The sequence below is a fragment of the Calidris pugnax genome, unplaced genomic scaffold (assembly GCF_001431845.1).
Source record: "Calidris pugnax isolate Ruff unplaced genomic scaffold, ASM143184v1 scaffold147, whole genome shotgun sequence".
In the NCBI taxonomy this organism is placed as follows: Eukaryota; Metazoa; Chordata; class Aves; order Charadriiformes; family Scolopacidae; genus Calidris; species Calidris pugnax.
The window spans coordinates 5515093-5539778 of record NW_015092359.1 but is presented as its reverse complement, the minus strand read 5'-3'; the positions used below and the strand labels follow the sequence as shown (position 1 = coordinate 5539778).

General features: G+C 44.7%; 1 protein-coding gene across 7 annotated transcripts in view; it reads right to left on the bottom strand.

Moving 5' to 3' along the window:
• The window catches only part of KIZ (kizuna centrosomal protein), a 78893-nt gene that overhangs the window by 32155 nt on the left and 22052 nt on the right, over positions 1-24686 (bottom strand). For 6 of the 7 annotated variants that reach the window (XM_014962479.1, XM_014962482.1, XM_014962480.1 and 3 more), the window contains 6 exons: positions 22831-23071; positions 17366-17500; positions 16103-16267; positions 14662-14812; positions 10334-10493; positions 9255-9320 (listed from right to left, as the gene is read on the bottom strand). In XM_014962479.1, coding sequence (XP_014817965.1) covers positions 9255-9320; positions 10334-10493; positions 14662-14812; positions 16103-16267; positions 17366-17500; positions 22831-23071 — 918 coding nt within the window. The remainder of the gene's footprint in view (positions 1-9254; positions 9321-10333; positions 10494-14661; positions 14813-16102; positions 16268-17365; positions 17501-22830; positions 23072-24686) is intronic. The other variant, XM_014962483.1, reaches the window with a different exon arrangement.

Genomic DNA, 24686 nt, shown 5'->3' with positions numbered 1-24686 from the left:
CCTTCGTGGAGCAGAAACCCTGCTCGGGTCTCAAGGCACTTCCAGTAAAGAGGTGCAGGACATCCGACTGGCACAGGAGACTGCAGAGCTCAGGCACAGGAGCTCCTGCTGCTTTACAGAACAAAGTCTGACTGCTTCCCAGAGGACGCAGGAAGAGAAAAAAAAAATCCAGAATGGAGAGGGAAAAAAAGAAAAGAATGGGGAAAAAAAAAAGGAGGGGGGGGAGAAGTGCGGTCCCCATCCCTATGATGTGCACGTGCAGAAGAGCAGAGACCTGCTGAGATCACAGGGGACGTCCTGGATGCAAGGCTGATGGCAACTCAGAGTTGCAGGCTGAGGAACGTGGGCATGCACTGAGAAACCACTGACCACAGAGGAACAAATACCCACACTCGTTTGGACATTACCTTGGGAAAGGAAATAAAGCTAATTTAATCAAGTCAGAACTCCCAGAAACTACTTTTCGTTCCAGTAAAGTACTTAACACAGGGGGGTGTTTTTCAGGACTCCTCGTGCAGGGATTCAAACTACAAAAGACAACAGGGCTGAGATGACGTGTTTGCTTCAGGAGAGCATCCCTCTGCCCCCAGAAAGCCTCGCACAAAGCCAGTTGTGCCTGGCTAGCAGAACAGCACAGGCCAAAGGCTCTGCAAATATTCCAAATCCAGTCACATGTGCCCTCAGATGTGGCTCCAGCATGTCCATGGCTTGCTCCTTGCGTGAAGGAGAATGTGAAGCAAATGGCCTCCATGCAAATCATCAGCTCTGAACACCCTTCCCATGTCAGCCCTGCGCGTGGAGGGGGACGTGTCCGCCTCGTTACAGCCTGCTCATGGACTGAATGCTTTGACTCCACCTCAGCCACAAGAGGTGTAGAGTTTTGGGAGTGGATGGTAGCCACAGAAGGTGTTAGCAGGCCAGCTAAGCAGCTGCATCTCATGTGTGCTTCTCAAAGCCTTCCCTTTGTTTCAGGCTGAGCCTGGGAGCCCCACCTTGAGCAGGGACCCAACACTTAGGTTGCTGTCAGTGGGGTCCCCTGCAGCAGGAACGTGTCTGCAAACTCAGGAAGTGCTTCTACCTGTGCACGAGTAACTTCCTCTGTTGCTGTTGAATGCTCTTCCCACCCCTCATGGCGGTGACACGGAGCCCATCTTTGACCCAGGAGTACCTGCCACACCTTTCAGCTGGCACTTCAAAGTCCAGCTCTTTGCCAGTTCTACCAAAACTTGGGCTGGGCCACTGCTGGAATGCAGCCCTCCTTAGGGTTTCTGCACACATACCAGCCTCAAAAGACTATTCCCCCCCACTCTCCGTGCCTGCATCGGCTCCCCTTCCTTCAAAGTCCAGCTCTTTGCCAGCTCTACCAAAACTTGGGCTGGGCCACTGCTGGAGTGCAGCCCTCCTTAGGGTTTCTGCACACACACCAGCCTCAAAAGACTATTCCCCCCCACTCTCCGTGCCTGCATGGGCTCCCCTTCCTTCGCTATGTCCAACAGGAACACAAACTACTTGTTCTTCACCTCTCAGACCCTTCAGAGCCCAGCTTTGCCCTACCTGTCAATTACAACACAATGCTGGGCTATCAATCCCCACTTCTGCCTTAGTTACATGAGGCTGCTTTGCCAATTAGTCCAGTCTTTCCCTCCAGCATCTCTGTGCTGACTTACAGCCTACGTGCATTATGGAAATGGGAGACCCTTCCAGGAACTCCTAAGCCCACCAGCTCACCTCCCCGGAAAGCCTGCCTTGGGGCTTCAACTGAGTTGCAGCACCCACAAAACATCTGACAACAGGAAAGACATTGAAGTGCTGGAGCATGTCCAGAGGAGAGCCACCAAGCTGGGGAGGGGCCTGGAGAACAAGTCCTATGAGGAGAGGCTGAGGGAACTGGGCATGTTTAGGTTGGAGAAGAGGAGGCTGAGGGGAGACCTCATTGCCCTCTACAACTCCCTGATGATCTCAGAGGTCCCTTCCAACCACTAAGATTCTGTGATAACCAGTCAGTGCACGATGATTTGTGCTCTGTGTGCTAAGCAACCACCTGGCTTTTACCTCCTCTTACCCCTCACATCCACTTAATCCCCCAGTCTTCATCAACATGTCCGTATTGTAAGTCGGCAAAAATGAAGAGTCTCCAGTTACAGACGTGCTGTCAACAAAGCAGCCCAACCTGGCAAGACTTGAGTCACCATTCTGAGAAAGCACAAGCAATTGCTGCAACGTGCAGGGCAGAAGAGACACAAAAAAAAAATACACTGATCTGCATAATGGGTTTATGGCACAATGTAGTTCATCAGGAGTGCCGTACTTAAGAGTTTTCTCTCATAGCAGTGTATTTCCTTCATAAAACCGATCATGTTTAAGGTTAAATGCAACTTAGTTCAAAATGACACTTTTATTCTGGATTGTGTGTGTGTGTTTCTGTTGTTTGTTTTGCCAGAAGCACCTAACTTGCTGTGCTATAGCAGCCAAGTGCCCCCTCCCTGTCACAGGCTGGGGACAGCAAGAGGCAGGATGTGCTGAAACACAAATAGGCATTTTTCCCTGAGCACACAACAGAACATGAGAGCCCTGGCAAGAAAGATGCACTGAGTGGAGAAGAGTTGGGGTGGGGGGGACAAAAAGAAACAAGATGTGTTTAGAGCACATCAGCAGTGTGCAGACTGAAACCCTCGGATAAAAAAAATAAATAAAATTGCCAGCGTCATAGAAATCATTCAGCAGGAAGCAGCAGCTCCTGACTGCCTTGCTAAAAAGCACCTCTCCCTTCCCATCCAAATTTCGTAAATTCTTGCTACGCTAAGTAAAAGACAGATGCCATCTGCTTGATGTTCTCTTCCTAAGAGGTTTTTGGAAGGAGTGGTTTCACCATCCAATTCTTCTGTTCTGGAAACACCCCAGAAACACAGGCAGGCAGAGGTGAAGCTGTCTGGATGGGGTACCTCGAGCATTTACTCAGTCTGAGCAGCCATCCTGCACTGCACTGAACAAGCTTGATAAAACCCAGTCTTTAAACTCAAACTGGGCTGTTAATAATGGAAACTTCTTAATCCAGTCGTTTGAGCAATAATGCAGCAGAATGGGAGCTGGTGTCCCCCAGACGACGTAGCTCCCCTCACGCTTCTCCCTATGCATTGTTCCTTCCACTCACAACTAGCAAAGGATCTACAATACCACTATTAATTAAAAACACTCCACACTTTCCAACTTGGAATTAATTGTGCTGTCGGCGTGGGTCAAAGCAGCTTTCATGTCAGCTTTAACAATTCTGTTCTGAACAAAACAGACGTCGTTTTCTTCATTAGCCAGCAATCCCAGGAAAAAGTCACCACCGTTGCATAATGAATGCACTATTATTTTGTTCTGCCAAACAGTTAAAGTGATCTTTAACCCAGAACATACTATACCAGCACAGAACTGAAAAGACGGTATTTTCTCCAAGCCTTCCCCCTATGGACTAGGTTGCAGCATCTATCAATTTATAGCCAAACATCTCAGCATCTAAAATAAAGCTGCGTGATGTAATTTTCTACAAATGAAGAGATAAGAAAGCTCTTGGCCTTGTACTTGCAACTTCTGTATCTTGCTAATCGTACTGCCTCTCTCTCACACATTGTAACCATCAAAACCAGTGTTAAAACCCTTCACTGCAGCTGGAGTCCCGGCATAGAAAAGTCATCTTCAGACACCAAATCATCCTTCTACAAACAGTGTCCAAGTGCTTGACTCTGCCTGTCTGGAAAGGAGACGGGTAACTCCCAAGGTTGCTGGTTTTTAAAATGCAGACTGGGAAAACAGAAGTGTCACTGTGTTCATGTACAGTTTGTGAGCAAAACTGCAATCTTCAACCTCAGCAACAAAAAAAGCACGTGAGCAGAGCCGTAGAAGTAGTGTAGGAGGTGCTGCTCTACTGGAAGAGGAAGAACAACACGACTTTGTATGCCACTCAAAAGCTATGAAGAGCTATCATCCATTATTTCCAATAACAATCAATAATCCTGAATGCAAACAGAGGTAGTTGGAGGGCAAAAGACTACAGTGCTTGTGCAGACTCAACCCAGACACCTATCTGCATTTTCCTCCCACGTGCAGGTGAGAAACCACACAAAAAGGAACTTTGCTTTTTCTGTGTACTTTTATCACCAATAAAATATTTAGCAGCTTGGGTATTTGAGCTGTCACTAGATTTCAAAGTCAATAATGCCTTGAAAGGAATATTATCAGGATCAGCTGACCCTGTAAGCTGTGTAGTTTTACTGTTACCTTGGCAATAGTTACTGCATCTGCATTCAGAAGGCCTGGTAGGTCTGGGCTGCCATACTGCCAGGTCCTGTACCAGGATAGAGAACTGACAATAGCTCCTGCCCAGAGGAACTTTAAATCTGAGCAAGCTCCTCCACCACGTTAAACGCGAATTACTTTGCTCGTTGATAATTGACAAAGAGCTATGGGGGATGAAAGTGATGCCGAATTTGCCCCAAAAGGCGAAATAGAAACTGCTCAGAGACTAAGTTTTCAAGTCCATAAGCAGGAGGAATTTATTAGCAACGCCTTGGGGAACTCTCCAGGCCGCCCTGGACAAAGAGTTCCCTCGGTTAGCAATCACTGCAGCTTTTTTATACAAGTTTGAGTGTAGGTTACATCATCTTTACATGCATATTCATATCTTTACATGCATATTCATATATAGGCGGAGTCTTCCATTTTGGGGAAGTTCCAGTGCCTTCATCAGGGCGGGGGATCGTCTTGTGAGTCTTCCTCGGGTTAAACTTCTGAACTCTTCCTAATTTGGGTAGCTTCTTGGTGTACTTGGCAAGGTCGGAGTGACCTTGGTTCATCCTAAAATTGCTGAAGCCACTACTTCATGTTCTGGTGTTCTTTCCTATCAACTTGTTCTGTTCTCTCAAACAATTTATCACCTTTGTGATTTGGTAAGATCTAGCAAATGCAGCCTGACTGACCACAAACGGGGCCTGCAACTCCTCAGAGCTATGACAAGTGACAAGAGAGGAAGGCAGGAATGTAGGGAGTAGGCCTGAGACCAGCACAATGATGTCTTGAAGCAGCAAAACAGCGTTGTTGACCTTGCTGGGAGATAGGGGATTCAAAGAAGGAACCCAGCTTACATTTTAACTCCTTATTTCTCCAAGACTGCTTCCTTTTGAGCAGTTTCAAAAGGTGGGCTGCCAGGTGCCGCACCGCTGCCGGCACACACACAGCTGCTGGGCACACCTCTGCTGTGGGACCAGAGGTGCCACTGCTGGCTCTGGGATGGCTCTTGCACGCACTCAATTCCCTTGGGATAAAGCAAAGACCTTCCATACGGGGAGAAGATAAAGGCTACCTGCAAATCTGACAGAAGGATGTGCTCTTGGGAGAGCAAGTAGATGGAAAAAATGTGCAAATTCAAACCTGAACAGAACACCACAGTAGCCAGCACCCAGAAGTAGGTCAAATACCAACTATTTCTTCCCTTCCTTTAAATGAAAAAAAAAGGATAAATACTCTTATCGTAATAATATACCAACATACAATACTGTACTCTCAAGAGGAGACACTTGGCTGACCAGTGGACCCAGGAAATCCCAGGTGAACAAGCCATGCTGCTTCTGTTTAAAGATCAAAGAAAATTTTTCATCCAGAATTCCTAACTATAAAAAGACTCGGGGGTCTTTCAGGAACTTAAGTCAAGCGGCGTAAAATATCACCTACTGGAGTACATAATCCAAACTAATTTAAGCAAAACATACAATCTCACACTGTCTCAAGGTAGTTCTCTCAGAGGACAACAGCAGCAGTTGTTAATCCCATACAGATGAACTTTTTTCATAACAGCCATTGCGAATGGGTTGATATTAAATGAAGGGAAAAGTTGGGTAGACTTATTAATGCCTTTATTAGTGCACTCCAAGTGGAACCTTGGGAACCTTTTAGGTTCAAGCTCAAAGGAGGACCTCACCGGGAAGGACGTGTGGGCGTGGGAGAAGTGTTGGCAGGATTATTGGCTCATTAAAGGTGACCTAAAAAGGAGAGCAGCATTGGATTTGTGCTCTTTCATGTTCCCTTATGATATATAAAGAACGGCTAATTTTTTTTTTTTTTCTTCTTCTTCCTCAGAGGGTTTTTCCTCCTTATTTCTACATTAGAGATTTTATACCTGGAGAGTAGCTGGAAGGTGACGTTCAAGATGGTGTGGAAGCGAAGCCTGACGCATGGAGAAGTAACACCATTTTTATTCAAATGCTTTAGAGCTTTAACGTCTATCTAAATCAAAGACAGAAATGAAGGGTAGAGAATCTGGTTTTGTTAAAGATTTAACAAACCTGCCCCTTCAATAAAATAAGCAGTTTCCTACTCATAAAAGAGACTCTTAAACAGTCATGCGACAAAACAAGAAATAATGGATTTTATCCTTTCTTTTTAATCTCACGCTATTCGCCTACCTCAGGAACAGCAAAAAAGCCAGATGATTTCTTTTACGTGCCTTCCCACGATAAAAAACAAAGCACCCATGAAGAAAATGGGAATGAGTCCACATATCTTCCTCTATCCTCACATAACCCGGTATAAAATGAGATTGCTATTAATAGCTAACTCCTGTCTGGGTGAGACCACACACAAAATACAATCCTTTTGAAGGCAGTTATCACAACGTAGCATTCCACAAGCTTAGGACGAGGCTTTAGGAAAGAAACCACCTTTATGCTGTGAGCTCCACTGCTCCCCATGCCCCCAGTTGACTACAGGTCCCATGTCCTGTCACAGGTGGGAACAGCTGGGCAGATGTTTAGAAGAGCTCTGGGTGAAGTCAGTCCTTGCACAAGCAGTTTCGGTCCCAACACAGGCTGTCTCTAAGGGACATCCAACACCACGCCAGTTACAACTCCAAAGCCCTTTTCTCCCCAAAGCCACACAGCTACCGCCTCCCTCCCCTACAGGCTTTAAAGAAAAAAATACAAATATTCCTAGAATAGTTTACAGAATATTAAATATTTAATGGTTCTTTTTCTGTAACAGACATAAAAGAAAAATAAACCAAAACTACAGAAGCATTTGTAAAGCACTATCACAGAAGACCACTTGGAAGCACACCCACCCAGCTCTCAGTGAAATCCATCAAAACCCAAAAGCCCCAAGGCTTCCAGTGTTTCAAACCAACACTTAAAGCCCCTAGAGAATGCAACAAGTACCAAAAAAGCCCCACATTTGTATTCCTTAAGCTGAGACAAAGTTGCACAGCAAAATGATAGTGGATAGAATGGACGTTAAATATCAGTTCAGCTAAACACAAAGTCAAACCCTCAAACAAGTCATTTGAGCCCAAAAGACAACGGGCAGAGGTGCTGCCTCTGTTGCAGGCACAGAACAATTTCAGAGCTCCAGGGCCACAATCTACAGCAAATAATGATGAGCAAAAGGGAAAAAAAAAAGCCACAGGCTGGAAGGGCGAGACGCCAGAAGAGAAAAAGAAGCCCAGAGAAGATCATGGGCTGAAGATGAATCGCATCTGAAAGGAGCAACTTTGCTTTCAAGTGAGATATGAAAAGCCTCACTCCTAGAGACAATGAGACCACTGGCTACTAGAAAGACACTGCAACAAAACAGTAAATAAAGCAGACTCAGAACAGATTTTAAACTGAAGTTACAAGCTTCAGTGTTTAGGCTAGGGAGAGTTTCTGAGCATTTCTACATATAGAAGGTATGAGTGTTTGCATGCCCATCACAGTAAGAAGTGGGGAAGGGGAATGTCCATCCTGACTTGGCTTTTGACTGAGATCCAACACAGCAAACAGCCACACAGACTGTCAGGGTCCCCAGCAGGAAAAAAAAGGGCAATAGAGAATTCCCTTGCAAATTTGTATGCCAAAACAACCCCAAACCCAGTGCTGAAGAGTCATAAAATTCAGGGTGAGAAGCAAAGCCAAAGCCATGGCAGCTGTGGAGATCCAAACTCAAGAGCCAGTATTCTTAAAAAGAAAAAAAGTCTCAGTGATGGCATTAGTAGGAAGGAATCACTATTCCTGATGCTGGTCTTGCTGGCACTCTCTGCAGTTTAGGGAACTTAAATCCCAGAACTCAAATTTAAACCCTCTTAAATTACAGACAAAAAAAAAAAAATCAAACCAATCCCAAGGTTTGCAAAATTTTAGATTCATTTTCAAGTGAGAAGTGTGCTTTGTTTCATGAAAAAAGATTTAAGTAGCTTTTAATTCCTCTGAAAAATTCATGTTTTAAAATAGGTTGCCATGTGTGACTGAAAGACATTTTAAGCAGGAAAGTGGAAAGCATTCTACTCCCTAGAAAAAAAAAATAAATTTAAGTTTTATTGGACTAACTTGGAATATTATTGCTGCAGTATAATTCAGGAATACGAGAAGCACATTTTTATATTTCAGTTGCAAATTAGGCTCGAAAAGCAGCAGAAGAAAACCTCTGTAGAGAAATGAATTGCTCTCCAAAAGACAGGCTATTTTGAAGCTGTAAAAGAGCAGAAAAGCAACAGCGAGCGTCGCATAAGCAGATGCCCCCACACCTTTCTGTCAGGGTACACACCTGCATAAATAAATATTTAGCCAAACATCAAAATTTATAAGGAAGCAGCCCACCACTTTACAAAAATCAGGCAAAAGCAAATTGAGACTCATTGCAAAGAGCCCTGCCCTGAATACTAATGCGTTATTGATACCTCAGGACCGACAAGCAGCCACATCTCGGGGTCCTGAGCAAGCCTCCTACATCTGCTGCGGGAGGATCTGAACACATCTTGATAAAAACCTTATTGCTAAAAATTTCGTGTTATCAGGCAGCTTTTGTAACAGAGGCAAAGGCACAGCTTCCTGGCTAGCAGGGCTTTTCCCCGCGTTTATTCTAATGATACACATTCAATTACTCCAGAAAAGAAAAGAATCAAATCAGAAACATCTGTAGTTTGCCATATAATTACTGGATCTTCCCCATGGAGACTGACCTTTGTAACACTGATACCGGGACCTGAAAGGCTAAATGACAGGATATTCACATGGTTTAAATGTATAACATGATTACAAGGAATTACATAGGCACTGTTATTTTCCATCTTGGTTTATGTTAACATAAGCATGGACTTTATGATCTTACGTTTAATCTTTGCGCTCAGTATGTAGTAGCTGAATTTACCCACTATTAGGGGACCCAAACCACTAAAATGCCATGTTTTGATTATATAATAAAGTTGAATACTGGATCCGAGGTTAATATGCAACCATTACTTTTACCTGTAATAGGAATCTTTTCGACCACGCTTTCTTCCTTGCTCTCATCTTCACACCAGCTTGTGACTTCTGGATGTGAACACACCATAATGAAACACATTTCAAAGTGGCAGTGATCAGACTGGTTTGTTTGCTTTTAAGCCCTACTCCCTTTAATTTCTCACTTTTGTTATCTCTTGTTTATTGATCTAAACTATCCATTACCGTTCTTAAAAGAGGCACCTACTGTGAACTTTCCTCGCGTGTGAGGCTACCCTGCCTCTCTGTAGCTTCCAGAGAAAAGGACAAGCTAACCAAATGTCTTAAATTATTTAAGACCCGATGGGATTTAGGAAACAAACAGCCCACAGTAACTCTGCGATCCGGTCCGGCAGCCCGACAGCAGCGGCGTATATCATACCCACTGCAGAAAATTAGCTTAAATCAAAGTCTCCAGCTCCTCCGCGGATAAAAGTCCTGTGAATTTAGGAGGCCTTAAGCAGTTTGTTTACATTTGCTGTGTAAAGAGCATTGCAACCTAATTGCCTGTCTCTTCTGGACTTTGATGTAAGGGATGCTCTGAGAGCAAACCGAGCAAGTTGCCATCGCGAGTTATTATGCCCGACTAATATATTACTTCCTTATCTAAAGAAATTAACTGGGTTTTCACAGACACATTCACCTTCTAGGGCTGAAACGGCACCACACACACACACCCCTTTCTCAGCATGAACCCTTTTAGTTTTGAAAATCTGCAGTCTGGCTTTCTAATAAGAGGCAACGAATATATCCTGCAATTTCCAAACAGTAGATATTTTTTAAATGCACGCACACCTATAGATCTGTTTTTAATAACTGCCACAGGGCTTTTCTGCTCCTGCAGAAAAAAAATAATCACAATAGGCATCATTCATTTTAAGAAGTAACAAGAATGACAAACAGTACCGAGATATTTAGGAAAATCCCCTAAAGTTCATTACAAATATACATTTGTTTGCCAGTCACTGTAATACAGTCCCCTGTAGATTTGGATTAAAAGAGATACATATATAGAGAAAGACAATAAGTTTGAGCACACAGCTGGACCTATTAACACTTGTTACCTTGCTCTCCCGCGCCGGTGAGCTGGGCAGCATGTTTTGCCTGCTTTATTTCCCCACCATCATTTGGGATCGATGGCAAGCTGCAAGATGATTCATTACTCTGAATAGATGACCTATTCCCACACTCTTCTGGAAGGACCTCTCTCAACACGGGTAGAGCCTGCAGCATTACAAAAAATAAAAATAACCACAGCCCTATTATCCTTCATCTCAAGCATTTTCCAACATACATTTAGGCTAATCTATACTTCATGGTGTAATCCGTTTCCAGGGTGTTTTTGTTAGATGTTAAATTACCTCCGAGTTAAATCAGCCCTAGCTCAGGAATTGCATTCTGCCTTGAAGTAACACAAACTTTGAATTATTCTTTTAATCAATAGATTTTTCTGGAAATTCTCAGTATTCCGTGCCTCCCACATTCAGGGTAAGCACACACAAAAAAAAAAAGGCTGTATCAAATACGCTGCAACAGCAACAGACTGAAGAGAAATCTGTCAGCAATAAGGCAAGTTAACCCACAGCGTTAGCAATAGCTGCAGCTTCAAACATGGCCAAGAGGGATGAAGCTGAAGGCTGAGAACCCGATGCACAGCTTGCCCAAGCTGGCCCCAGGTTCTGATTTTAATCCACATTATTCCTGCACGTTCATCAAGTTTGTTCTCTCCCACCTGTGCGTGCAGCCCTCCGCGGCAGCGCTATTCAGGCGGCCGGAGTTAAACATAATTTTTGGTGGAATAAGTTGGAAGCCAGCACCTTTATAAAGAGCTGAGCACGTTGTAACTACAGCCGAGTTAAAAGCAGGGTTAAAATCAAGCAAGCACTTCTTAGGTTACCATACACCTGTGGTAAAAGTGCCCTGGGTGACTTTGTAAAGCTCCTTCTGAGAGCAGGAGAAATCATCGCTCCTGGCAATTACTATTTCACAAAGAGCAGCAAAGGCTTTTGGGGCATCCTTCCAATCTTTTTCACTTGGAGGGTGTTCCTCTTGGTTTTACTTTGTAACACAAAATATGGACTTGAGTCTTTAAAATCAATTAGATAATTAGAGCAGAAAATCTAATAATTTAATAAAACAATAAACCTTCAGCGATGAGCACCCACATCTCAGAGAGAACTCCAGGTTTTGTAACTGACCTAAGAATATGTAACAGCATTTGGAGTCATTAGAAAGTGTCATTCTTCTACACCTGCCCCCTCCTCATTAATCCGTATTTATTCAGGAGCCCAGGATGGCAAAATTTTCAGTCTTAAGCAAGTAAGTCGCTGAATTTTTTTCTTTCTATTAAACTTGCATATGGGAAGTGTCCACACAAAACCAATGCGAACAAGCTGCTACTTCATCCAAAAATGAGGATTTTAAGTGTCATTTCCCTAACAAAGAATGCCTTAAATTACAGGGAGGATTGGGAAATCTTTATTATTGAAACAAATGAATTCCCATGTAGCAGTTTATCTCAGTGTGGATTTTTCACTAGTAGCAAACTACTAGTGCTACAAGTACTTTGTTTAGCTGTGCAGTATCATTGAACATCCAAACAGGCCTGAACCACTATCACCAAATACAAGCAATCAATTAATCCAACACTACAATTAATCCAGGCAGAAGGAACGGTCCCCACCAGGGAAGCCAAAGCTCAGCATTCAGAGTCACAGGACCAAAGCAACTCTGAGGTGGTCAGCACCTCCATCGGGGCATGAAGTCATCTAACATGAGGTTCAACAAGAGCAAATGCAAGGTTCTGCACCTGGGCCGGAACAATCCTCGCCACCAATACAAACTAGGGGGTGAGGGATTGGAAAGCAGCCCTGAGGAAAGGGACTTGGGGGTGCTGGAGGATGAGAAGCTGGACATGAGCAGGCAGTGGGCAGCTGCAGCCCAGAAGGACAATCCCATCCTGGGCTGCATCAAAAGCTGCGTTGCCAGCAGGTCCAGAGAGGGGATTCTGCCACTTTACTCTGCTCTGGTGAGACCTCACCTGGAGTATTGTGTGCAGGTCTGGAGCCCTCAATATAAGAAGGACATGGACCTGATGGAAGGGGTCCAGAGGAGGGCCACGAGGATGATCAGGGGGATGGAGCACCTCTGCTACGAGGACAGGCTGAGGGAGCTGGGGTTGTTCAGCCTGGAGAAGAGGAGGCTCCGGGGAGACCTAATAGCAGCCTTCCAGTACCTGAGGGAGGCCTACAGGAAGGCTGGGGAGAGCCTGTTTAGAAAGGCCTGTAGTGACAGGACGAGGGGCAATGGCTTCAAGCTGGAGGGGAACAGATTTAGACTGGAGATGAGGAGAGGGTTCTTCACTGTGAGGGTGGTGGAGCACTGGAACAGGTTGCCCAGGGAGGTGGTTGAGGCCCCATCCCTGGAGATATTCAAGGAGAGGCTCGACGAGGCCCTGGGCAACCTGGTCTAGTTGGGGGTGTCCCTGCTGACTGTGGGGGGGTCAGACTAGATGACCTTTGGAGGTCCCTTCCGGCCTGGACAACTCTATGATTCTATGATAGCATGCTGTGTGAGCCACGTGGGTCTTATTCTTACAGGAGTGTAACTTGGCTGAAGAAGGCACTGGATTCCACAACTTCCACAGCCAAGAGACTATCCCACTGGTGTCTCTACCACATCATCTCCCTATGGCTGGCCCATGTCCACAGGAACAATACCCACTTTTCTTAACAGGGGTAGTGGGAGAAGACAAAAACTGATAGTAAGAGAATAGAAGACAGACAAAATTTAGTGATAAGAGATGAGAAAACAGATTCTATGGACCACTGGAATAAGTGAGTTGCTGAAGGCATGGCAGGAGCAGGTAGATGGAGTGCTGGTCATCACCAAACCTCTGAGGACTGCAAATGGTGATGGGGACAGAGCTGGCAGACTTCACAGGTGTGTTTGTATGGTCAGGAGCTCAAAGAGCCCTCCTGCACCTTCACCCTGCTGCCTGCCTCTACAGTACCATCGTCCAGTGGGGTTCTTGACAAAGGATTTTATTTTTTTTTTAAAGCCCTCAGAGAAAAAAGTCAACAACGTGGGCCAAAAATTCAAACTTTGGAGTCATGTCTATTTAAGATCCTTAGGTGTAGATCACTTATGAGCTTACTACTACATTGTAGACAACTTAATGGTAAAGCAGCTATTCCTATACATGCATATTGGGGAATTTATATGGATCCTGTTCTGTGCAACCTGCTTGGAAATAAGGTGTTTCAGAACTAGAAGATGCATCCTGCCATTAAATTTAATTGACTGGATCCACTTAATAGGTAATACAAACATTAAATCTGTATGCATGGGACATAGTAACATGTAGTAATAAACTAAAAGATTATTACTGTAAATATTCACCCATAAAGCTTGCATTATTGAGCTTTGACTTTGTAAAAGTTTTTACATGCAATTATAAATTTATGTGCGGTATTTGTTTATCTGTCACTAGTGCAATGATACATTCCTTGCTCATCTCTTCTACTTGACTGAATGTTTTAAGGACAGAATACAAATTACTTATCCATATAGAGTAAAAGAAGTTACCCTGGCTATAAGTGTACAACTGACTAAAATATTACATCTTCATTATTTGTTTCAAATGCTATTAAAACTAGGATATGGCAAAGCAGGTTGAACTGCCTTTTAATTTCTCATTAAAAATTAGAGGGTAAAAATGTATTTATTTTTTTTTCAAATATTTTTTGGGGCAGAGCATGGGGCCAACTCCTTACCAGTGGGCTGCCTGGCAGACCTGCCCATTCCCACTGCAGGGGTGATGCAGAAGCTGCCAGAACATCACCTCAGTCCCATGCCAACTTTTTTTTTTTTGGTGAAAGTTACTTTATAATCTTTTGCATTAATATTTAACAAACTGAGCATGCTACTGTTTGTAAAATGCCCTATGTATTCAGTCTACCAAACGTAACTCTGTTTAAAAAAAATTAAAATACATCATTCATGATTAAAAGCTACTAAGCCACAGAGAAAGACAGATGATACAAGCCTTGTGATAAATTTGCACAACAGCAAATGTGTAAGCTCGTTTGAATAAATAACTTGTTTGAAGGGAAGAAAACAGACACCCTCCTGGAGATCTTAAAGAAACTATTCTCTTCTTTGCATGAAGTGCTTGCTGTACATGTTTGCCCTGAGACAACTGAATAACTTGTATGCTCTCGTTACCCACCTAACCATCTCCAAGGCTGATTAATGAACACAGACTGCTTGTGGTTCCCCTTTAAGCCCACACACTGGATCATGATAAGAGCACAGGGCTCATCTCGCCTTAATGGTGCAAATTAGTCTCTAGGTGTCACTGATTTAGATATGCTTAGGTGTAAGTGCCAACCTGGTCATCCTGCGACTTCTTGCCAGAAACAAGCAGGCTTCCAAACATCTCCACCACTTCATCTGTGAGCTGAACTTGGTGCTTTTTCAAGAACAAGGCATGGTTGCTCAAGAAAGTCCGCTGTATGTCCACATCCCGCTGCTGGTCTGGCCTGAGAAACAAACCCAAACATTATTAGTACATGTGAGACTAACACAGGTGCTACTTATTTATCTGAACAAGCAGGTCAACACACATTGGCAAAACCCATCATACATTTTGTCCTTAATTTGCACTTTCTTTTAAAAATGTCCAAAGTGGAAAATGTAAGAAATCACTCGTGACTCTTGCAAATGTCAGGAGGACAGGCAGGGGCAATCATCATGCCTTTCCCAAGAGACATTAAATCTTTTCTGCATCTGAGTCTCAGCCATGGGCAGATCTCACTCCATCAGGCACTCTGCTGAGCAGCCACTTCCCCGGGCTTGACTTTTTCGTTTCCAGAATTATTTTTATCATTTTTGAGGAAGAGTGCCTTCCTTTATTTTAAAACAGAAAATACAAATACTGCAATCTTGTTTGCCAAAGACGTTTGTTTTTTCCAGTTGCTCCAATGAAGTTTCACAGAGGAGTGAATTCCAATTAACTCCACAAGTGTTTGGCCCTAAGAAACCATTCAGGAAATATAACAACATATTAGTGCTTGCAGGCGGATCGGCCTCGAAAGGAGAACCAGGTATAGTTAAATAGACCATTCTTCAGCGCTCACAAGTGCCCCGATCCTGCTAACACTTGAGCATTGCTGAGCCTGTAACAGGGAAGAAGGTCTAGACAGAAGCTAAATAAGAAAGAATGGAAATTGTTTTCATTACTGCATTAGAGCCCGCTAAAAAAGAAAAAACACAACAATAAAAATCAGTTCTCGCTTGTCCTTGTGGCCTACACACAGGAAAAACAGAAAACATTTTGAATAACTGCAGTTTATTGGTTTTAAAGGCTATATGCATCTTCTGCTCCACAGAAAAATAATTTGCTTCTCAAAATTACATTCCCCATCCTCATGTGCCTGAGATTGCCTTACTCGTACCGAAGATCACAGAAATTACTGGCGAAGAGGTCTCTGAAGTGAATACATTTCCCTCCCTGCCAGAGCAGCCCGGGGTGGGAGATGCTGCAGACTTGGCAAGACGGGAGGCCCCAGCCCGAGTGCTGCTCAGCAGAAAAAGATTCACCATCAGCGAACGAAAAGGAAAAGAAATGAATTTGTTTAATGTTCTCATTTCAAGTCACACGGCTGCTGCCTAGATGGGTAAAGATCAGCACTCGGATGTCTTTATTTGCCAGTGCAATCGAAGATCTGGCCCTGGGTCTGCTTTCTCTGCACCAGAGAGGCAGAACAGGCTTGGGGAGGAAAGAAAAGAATGCTAATCACACCAACACGCAAGTTTTGTGTCTGCGATACCTGGTTTGCTTTTCATCCACTGCTCTACCTTCAGCATGGAGTGTTCTCTCAGGTAGGAAGCCTCCATTCAGCTCACTCTGTAATAAAGCCCGAAGCTGATGAAGGACAACTGCTTCGCATTCTTCAAGGTCACCTTCTTTCAGACTGCCAGCCCGACGACAAAAGCTACAAAATAAAGAAGGTATTACATGCCACGTTTATTTAAAGCCCAGACAGCCAGCATCAGTTTGGAGGCAGAATCCATAACACTTCTCCTGGCTAATGGGTTGGACCTGGCTAATTGGGTAACCAGTTGGACAGCCCAGAGGGAGAAACATCTATGATGTGAAAGATGGAGATCAGGACAGGAAGGTCAAACTCAGCACTTAGAAAACAACATATTTAATCTCACACCTTTGCTTTTGGACAGTGAGAGAGGAACCTGTGCACATCCACTTGGTGAAACCACTTCTTGGCCAGGCAGCCCCAGCCATGCTGCGGTCAAAGTGGTTATTTCACAGGAACCCATCTCCAATGGCAGGCTGGAGGGGCCATTCCACCTGCTTTCCTAGAAACCCTCTAATGATGAAGTGCTTACCAGAAGGTTAGTTTATGGAGGCTGACATAATTTTAAATATAATTACAAAGCCATTCCCAGTTCTTGTAATCAACTCCCTGTGCTACAGAGGGACAACGAGGCCTCTCTGACCCTGGTTTTGTAAACACATGGGGTTTGGCAATTCTCTTTGCGTGTTTACTTCAAAGAAGAAATGATTTTTCTAGTTACTGTTGTCTACCTCAGCGAATCAGGAGGGATCACCTAAGGGATCTGCAGAGCAAGGCTGCAAGAAGCGCTACAAATAGGAAAGAGTATTTGTTGGAGTAATTTGCGTATGCGCTTTTAAGTGCCATATTTCAGCTCTCCAATGACATTAAAACGGTGGAAGGGGAGGGAGGCCTCTTAGCAACTGGCAATGTTTGTTTGCAAGAGCCCGCTTGCTCTTTGCACCAGCCATTTGTCACCGCAAGAGCGGGGACCCCTGGCTCAAACCTCAACAGGCCCCTGCAAAGCTGCTTGGTAACAGCCTCTTGCCATTGCTCACCTGAATTCAATTAGAAGCGTGTAAGCAATCAACAACAAAACGACAACAAGCATTACGCTGGATGTACGGCAGCAAGCAAACAAGAATAAAGGGGATTAGGGTTAAGGCATAGGCCACGCTGCCTCCTCCCTGGTTGCTGCCAGCTCTGCAAGGGCAGCAGAGAGAAGAAAGCCACATTAACCTGAGCAGCTCCGCCGTCCCCACCGTCCCCTGGCACTTGTCCTGGTACAGCACCCGGTGCTGGGGGCTCCTCCTCACCACCACATCTTCTATCAGCTGCAGAGCACGGGAGAGGCCTGCCAGCATCGCGCCCTGCCTGCGGAGGGACAGCAAACAACAAGGCTTGAAGAGACTTGAGCCACCACACGTATTTCAAACGCGTCCCCGCCACACCGGTTGGAAAAAAACAAACATCCTCATTTTAGCTTTTCGAAGCAAATGACAGCAAAAACCACACTGCTTAAGCTCTGCGGAGAGGGGAAAAAAAAGAACACAAACCAACAAACACATGAGCAAACAAGCCATCCAAAAAAATCAGCCAGGGCCTAGATGCTGCATCGAAATTACCCTGCTCTGAGTAGTTTAATTCCTTCACCTCCACAATTGGAATAAATCTGGTGACCACCTACAGGTACAGGGACATAACTGGGATCTCAGAGGGGTTTTGATGAAGCTGCACCTCTATAATGATGCAAATTAGGACTTAAACATTGAAACAATACATCAGGCTAATCCTTGTACAGAGGTGTAAATGGCTATTCAGGTCCAGCCCGGCTGCCTGCTTTGTTGAGGACTTCCCAGACCAGGTCTCCACCAGCAATGCCCCAGCTGGGCCTGGCCTGCCGAGCCCCACGTGTGAAGGAAAGATTCCCCCCCCCTCGCCCCCCATATGTAAAAGCTGACATATTTATACAGTTAACCTTGGTTTGTGCTCCCTCAAGTGAAAGGCTCTGTTCATGAAAGCTTGCATCTATTTCTGCAGTCATGTGAAGCTATACTGGAAGTTGTGTTTTCCATCAGACTGTTGAGCAACAGTGAACAATGAAGTGGGAGCTGCCGTGCATTTAGTCGAGTTTCCTAGACATTTAATAAGCAAAACAATACCAGGGAGATCACATATGCAGTTAAACAGTGCTTTTTCTTTTCCCCCAGTCTTACAAACCCTGTATTTTAGCGGCCGGCCAGTTTCCCATTGTTTTCCTCCCACTGGGTGGTCCTTCCAGGGTGCCACTCGAGAGGGATACAATAATAAAAAGGGAAGGGGAAGGAAGGGACACCAACATAAAGAAAAACAAAATGTATGACAATCTGCAGCAGGCTACGGATCAGAGGTCAGCAAACAAGAGGTCCTTCTCTTTTACAGGTTGCTTCCTGGAAACAGTCTGATTAAGCTGACAGCTTGAATTATGTGTTACATTTTGTAATGCACAATCCATCTGTGCTAAGTCCTCTTCAATGCAGCTGAAGCAGCACAGGCATAAGCTCTGCCTTTTTCCACCCCCTCAGCATAGGCCTTAAAATAGTCATCATCTTTCTCTGTGCTAATTCTCAGAGACCCTCTTCCCCCCCTCCCGCTCCCTGGGTTTAAGCCCTTAAAGAAAGGGCTGGGTGCTATAAGGAATGGTAAGAGGATACAGAGCCTTTCACCTCCGGTTCAGCAGCTCAGAGCAGCAACAAGCAGCCAAGGAGCAGAGCTATCAGGTGGCTTCACCTGGCAGGAAGGGAGATGGGGTGTTACTTGAACCAGCCAGGCAAAGCCACCAGTTTACCAGCAGGTCTCCTGAGCTGCAGACCCAAGCAGAAAATACACAGCCCTGGCTCTCACACAGGACTGAGCTGCCAGGACAAGTCAAGGGCTGGGTGCTATAAGGAATGGTAAGAGGATACAGAGCCTTTCACCTCCGGTTCAGCAGCTCAGAGCAGCAACAAGCAGCCAAGGAGCAGAGCTATCAGGTGGCTTCACCTGGCAGGAAGGGAGATGGGGTGTTACTTGAACCAGCCAGGCAAAGCCACCCACTTACCAGCAGGTCTCCTGAGCTGCAGACCCAAGCAGAAAATACACAGCCCTGGCTCTCACACAGGACTGAGCTGCCAGGACGAGTCTGAAAGATCATCGAGTCCAACCACAAAAAAAAAAAACCACAAACAAAACAAAAAAGAAACAAAAAAAGAAAAGATCATCTTGTCCAACCATCAACCTGACTGACACCTGTGACACCCACACAACAAACAAGGAGCATCATCACTAAACCATACCTCCCAGCACTACCTCAACCCATCTTTTGAACACCTCCAGGGATGGTGCCTCAACCACCTCCCTGGGCAGCCCATTCCAATGCCTGAGAACCCTTTCGGTGAAAAAATTTTTCCTATGGTCTCATCGAGTCCAACCACAAAAAAAAAAAACCACAAACAAAACAAAAAAGAAACAAAAAAAGACCAAAAAACCACCCACCACCTAAACACACAACAACAACCAAACCAAAACCGTCACCCACCCACACAACATCCCACCACAAACCAATAATCTTGGGCACTAGAGCATGCCCTGAAGAGCCATGTCTACACGTTTCTTAAATACCTCCAGGGATGGTGACTCCACCACCTCCCTGGGCAGCCCATTCCAATGCCTGACAACCCTTGCAGTAAAGAAATGTTTCCTAATATCCAACCTGAACTTCCCCTGGTGCAACTTGAAGCCATTATCCCTTGTCCTATCATCTGTAACTTGGGAGAAGAGACCGACCCCCGTCTCTCTACACCCTCCTTTCAGGTACTTGTACAGAGCCATAAGGTCTCCCCTCAGTCTCCTCTTCCCCAGACTGAACAGCCCCAGCTCCCTCAGCCTCTCCTCATAAGACTTGTGCTCCAGACCTCCAGATGCACGTGTACAACCTCAATCAATGCTCCCACCCACAGCAGCGCTCCCAAACTTCCCCAGAATTTAGTTATTAAAAATGATGATTTGGGAAAATAAAGGGAGCAAAGTCACAGCACCCCGTTGTGAACCACGGCCAAGGTGCAAAGCTTATACTAAATAACCTTTCATAGCAACATCACTTTCCTTTGGTTAATAACCTACTGATGTTATCATGATAACCATTCCTCTAGCTGGAAAAAGGCAGTTTGAAATTAGGCTGAACTCACCCAGAGGTAAAATATGACTTGCAAACACTTACTTGTGGGGAAAACAACCCAGAACTGATATTTCTGCAATAAGATAGCAAAGGCATTTTCTCAAAAAAACCCAAACCATGTGATTTCCTAATATGGAACAAGGATTTTGCTTTGCCTTTCGAGTGAGCTATGATCCCTGCACATGACAGCTCCTTTCCCCTCCATCACTCCTACTAGTTTCAAATAAGACACCAAAAGCATACAAATGGCCCAAAGATGACAAGTGAGGAAAAATACTTTGTTTGGATGCCACAGCAGAGACACTGCTGCGTTGGGAAAGTCCAAGCTACAGATATTTTAATTTAGAACAAACAGAAAATGTCTGCATATTTCTCCATCCAACATAGGCATTTCCTAAGAGAAAAACACATGGATGGAAGGGACTTCCCAAGACCTGTGATATTATTCATTCTGTGAATCTGGCATGATACATTCAGACCAGAAAAGCTGCATTCTCATAGGTTGTGTAATTCATGTAATTGAAATTCACGTGCTAATTACTTGGAAACTTTCCCCAAGATTTTCAGCTCCTGAATTATTTTGCAAGACTCAAGTGTGCACGCTGAATTTCACATGTATTGGGAAGATTAACTTGGAAAGCCCACCTGGTTATAAGTGCAACAATGGAAAAGAAAAGGCTGCTTATCCCTCCACAAGACCTTTCTGTGTCTGCCATTTTTGAAATTTTATCTGCATTTTAATTCTTGGGTAAGACAAATTAAAATTTGTCTCTTTTTTAAAAGACAGAGCTAACAGTGGCGATCCCACTTCCATGGCCTTGAGAAACAGAGGTATTCAAGCTGGGCATAATCCAAGAGGAAACCTCCACATTCTGGTTTCAGTCGTACTCTAGAGATAACGCAAGCAGTGAAACCTTTTGTATAATTTAGCAGGGCTTCAAGAGCATTGCACAATATTTTCATCAGTTCATGAACAACGAGGCATCACTAGCATTGACAGCGACAGAACAAAAGGTTAAATTACCATCGCTCAGCTATGACTTCTCTAGCAAAGACAGGCACTCTATGCAACTTCCCTACAAAGTGTTATGATTAACAGGTGTTATACAAAAGAAAAAACTGGGTAAAAGCTATTTAGATGTAAATTAGATGATGTTTCCATAGCGAGCAGTCTGATGCAAATGTGAAATGATAAAGTTACACAAGTGTATATTGATGGCTGCTAGTTTCTGCTCAACTGTCATCTATTAAAATACAAACTAATATTAAAATCAGTACCTAAGACAACATGACCACGACTGTAGGAAGAATAGATGCGTTAAGCAGATTAAAAAGCTGCCAACAACCAAAAAGGAACCAAAAAGGAACAAAACCAGCCAACAAAATAGTACTCCTCAGGGGTAAAAACGCTGGTTTGTTTTGTACATGGTCTCTCCCCAATGTATAGCCATCAGTTAACCACCCTGTACCTAGCTAACCACTCCAGCTACAAGCATTTTGCATGTGAACAGTACCCACACAAAGTAGGGAGATCCACACAAGCATGTGCCTGCAGAAAAGGCTTTGATATTTCTTTTATGACTGGGGGCAGAAAAAAAGCTGGTGAGGGGAGAAAAGGGTGTTGAGGACAGCAGAGAACCTGGAAAGAGAAGCGTGCACTAAGGGAGAGCAGGCAGGAGAAAGGCAGCAGTCATACATCACAAAATTGTGGGGTCGGGCAGTGGTGGGATGGCTGGGAGAAAGGGGACGTGGACATGAAGCACTGCAGACAGAACTGGCAGCAACCTGACATTCAGAAGAACTAAGAGACAGGAGATAAAGATGGGTGGGATGCTGCTGCAGCAGCAATGGGGCACGATAAGGTGAGGACCCAGGAAGGGATGATGGCATAGGACTGTTCAAGCACAGCAAGGGAGCAAAGTCAGTCCTCCCAAGCAACCTCCTTGGACCATCTCCTGGTGAGTTTTGCTCTGCTGGGATGGGGATGAGCTCCCTTGTCTTACGAGGGCATTGCAAGGCTGAAAATCCAGCTGTGATTGCTATTACAGGTGATACTCTGGTATTGCACTTGTTGTTGGCAATGAAACCCTACCACTTCCACACAGTAGCAGAGGACAAGCTGTGCATCTCTGTGTTGTGCTTTGCTTATTTTCTCTCTGCTATTTCCAAACGAAACACTCATGAAATTTATCCCACTGGAAGTGCTGATCCACATAAAATGTGCTGTTTAGTAAGCCATCAATACTATTCAATGAACTTGTTGAAATAAAACGTGGTAAAACTTAAGTAGTGTCTATTACATTTTAACAACAAATACACTTACCTCCTCCAAGTCTGACCTGAACGAGATACCTGAAGCCGTTTAACAACTAGCACAGAGGTAGTGAGATACTAAATAAGTAAGAATTTTGCCAAACCTGAACGCAAGCTTTAGTACCATGTGAAAACAGCCTCCTGGGCATACGCTAACGAATGAGTATCAGCAGAAAGAAAATACAGAAGGACATACCCGTCTGGTGCTGAGCTGACCTCCTGCACTGCGTGAAGATCTGGTGGTTGCAGCAAGGAGCCCTCTGCAGTACAGGCATCACTGCCCCACTCCCCCCTGGCCCCGGGCAAGGCTGGCCCCTGCTGCAGGCCAGGAGTGCTCAGCATCACTTCCTCGGCGCTTGCGGGCACCGGGAGCTCAGCGCTGCTCTCCCAGCTTGCCTCCTTAGACATCCACCAGTTATCCAGGCAAGACTTGGGTCCTGTAAAAATAATAATAAATCATTCCCAAAATATCAGTAGGTCAAGAAGGACGCCATAGCATGGAGAACTAAGCTAAGATTAGCTATGCTGTTTGCTCACCTCTTTCACTTCTGTGTGATCAAGCATCCCTCTGCTCTCCCTTCACTTTGGGTTTCCCTGCCCACAGTGATGCCGAATTTGCCCCAAAAGGCGAAATAGAAACTGCTCAGAGACTAAGTTTTCAAGTCCATAAGCAGGAGGTATTTATTAACAACGCGTTGGGGAACTCTCCAGGCCGCCCTGGACAAAGAGTTCCGTCGGTTAGCAATCAGTGCAGCTTTTTTATACAAGTTTGAGTGTAGGTTACATCATCTTTACATGCATATTCATATCTTTACATGCATATTCATATATAGGCGGAGTCTTCCATTTTGGGGAGTCGTCTGGTGGGAGTTCCGGTGCCTTCATCAGGGTGGGGGATCGTCTTGTGAGTCTTCCTCGGGTTAAACTTCTGAACTCTCCCTAATTTGGGTAGCTTCTTGGTGTACTTGGCAAGGTCGGAGTGACCTTGGTTCATCCTAAAATTGCTGAAGCCACTACTTCATGTTCTGATGTTCCTTCCTATCAACTCGTTCTGTTCTCTCAGACAATTCATTACCTTTGTGATTTGGTAAGATCTAGCAAATGCAGCCTGACTGACCACAAACGGTGCCTGCAACTCCTCAGAGCTATGACAAGTGACAAGAGAGGAAGGCAGGAATGTAGGGAGTAGGCCTGAGACCAGCACAATGATGTCTTGAAGCAGCAAAACAGTATTGTCGACCTTGCTGGGAGAGAGGGGATTTAAAGAAGGAACCCAGCTTACATTTTAACTCCTTATTTCTCCAAGACTGCTTCCTTTTGAGCGGTTTCACAGCCCCATGTCCTTCTGCGCTCCTCTCGCAAGGGGGAGTCCGGGGAGGCTCCAGCCTCCATGCCCAATGCCTTTTTGGGTCTGCAGCTCTCCAGTGGGAGACAAACCTAGCACTCCTCAACAACTGTCACAAGGCAGGAAGACCAGCTACTGCATTAAACCATCTCTGGAGGAATGATAAAACAGAAAAGCTGGAAAAAGCTTTTCTTAGGGGGGGAAAAAAGTGCGCACCTGAACAGGCTACTATTGTACACATTTTTTAAACCTCGCAGAAGAAACACATGTCTGGAGGCTTTTAAACTCCACACATTAATTGCCTTCTCTAAAAAGAGGAGAGTACAGGGCTGAACTGTGCTTTTGAGATGGCAGATACATGCTACTTGTCTTTTTATAGAATGCCAACAGTTAATGGACCAGCTAGTGCTGTAACACCGTACACTAGATTAGTATTGCTACAGAAATTCCCAGTTTCGCATCAAACTCACCATGGGTTTAAATTAAGCAGCGTTTGCACACCTGCTAACGCTACAGCACCCAGCATTTCTGCTTCTCTTGGTCACGGAATTTCACTGGAACCAACTCACTTAAGGTTTATGCCAAACAGCAGCTGATGCCAGGATGGGGTCTCTTAGCCTTGTTTCCAAATTTGTGGAGCAAGTCTGTGCAACAGAAATGTCACTATTGCGCTTAAATGAGGGTAGAGAGGAACAAAATTTTGTTCT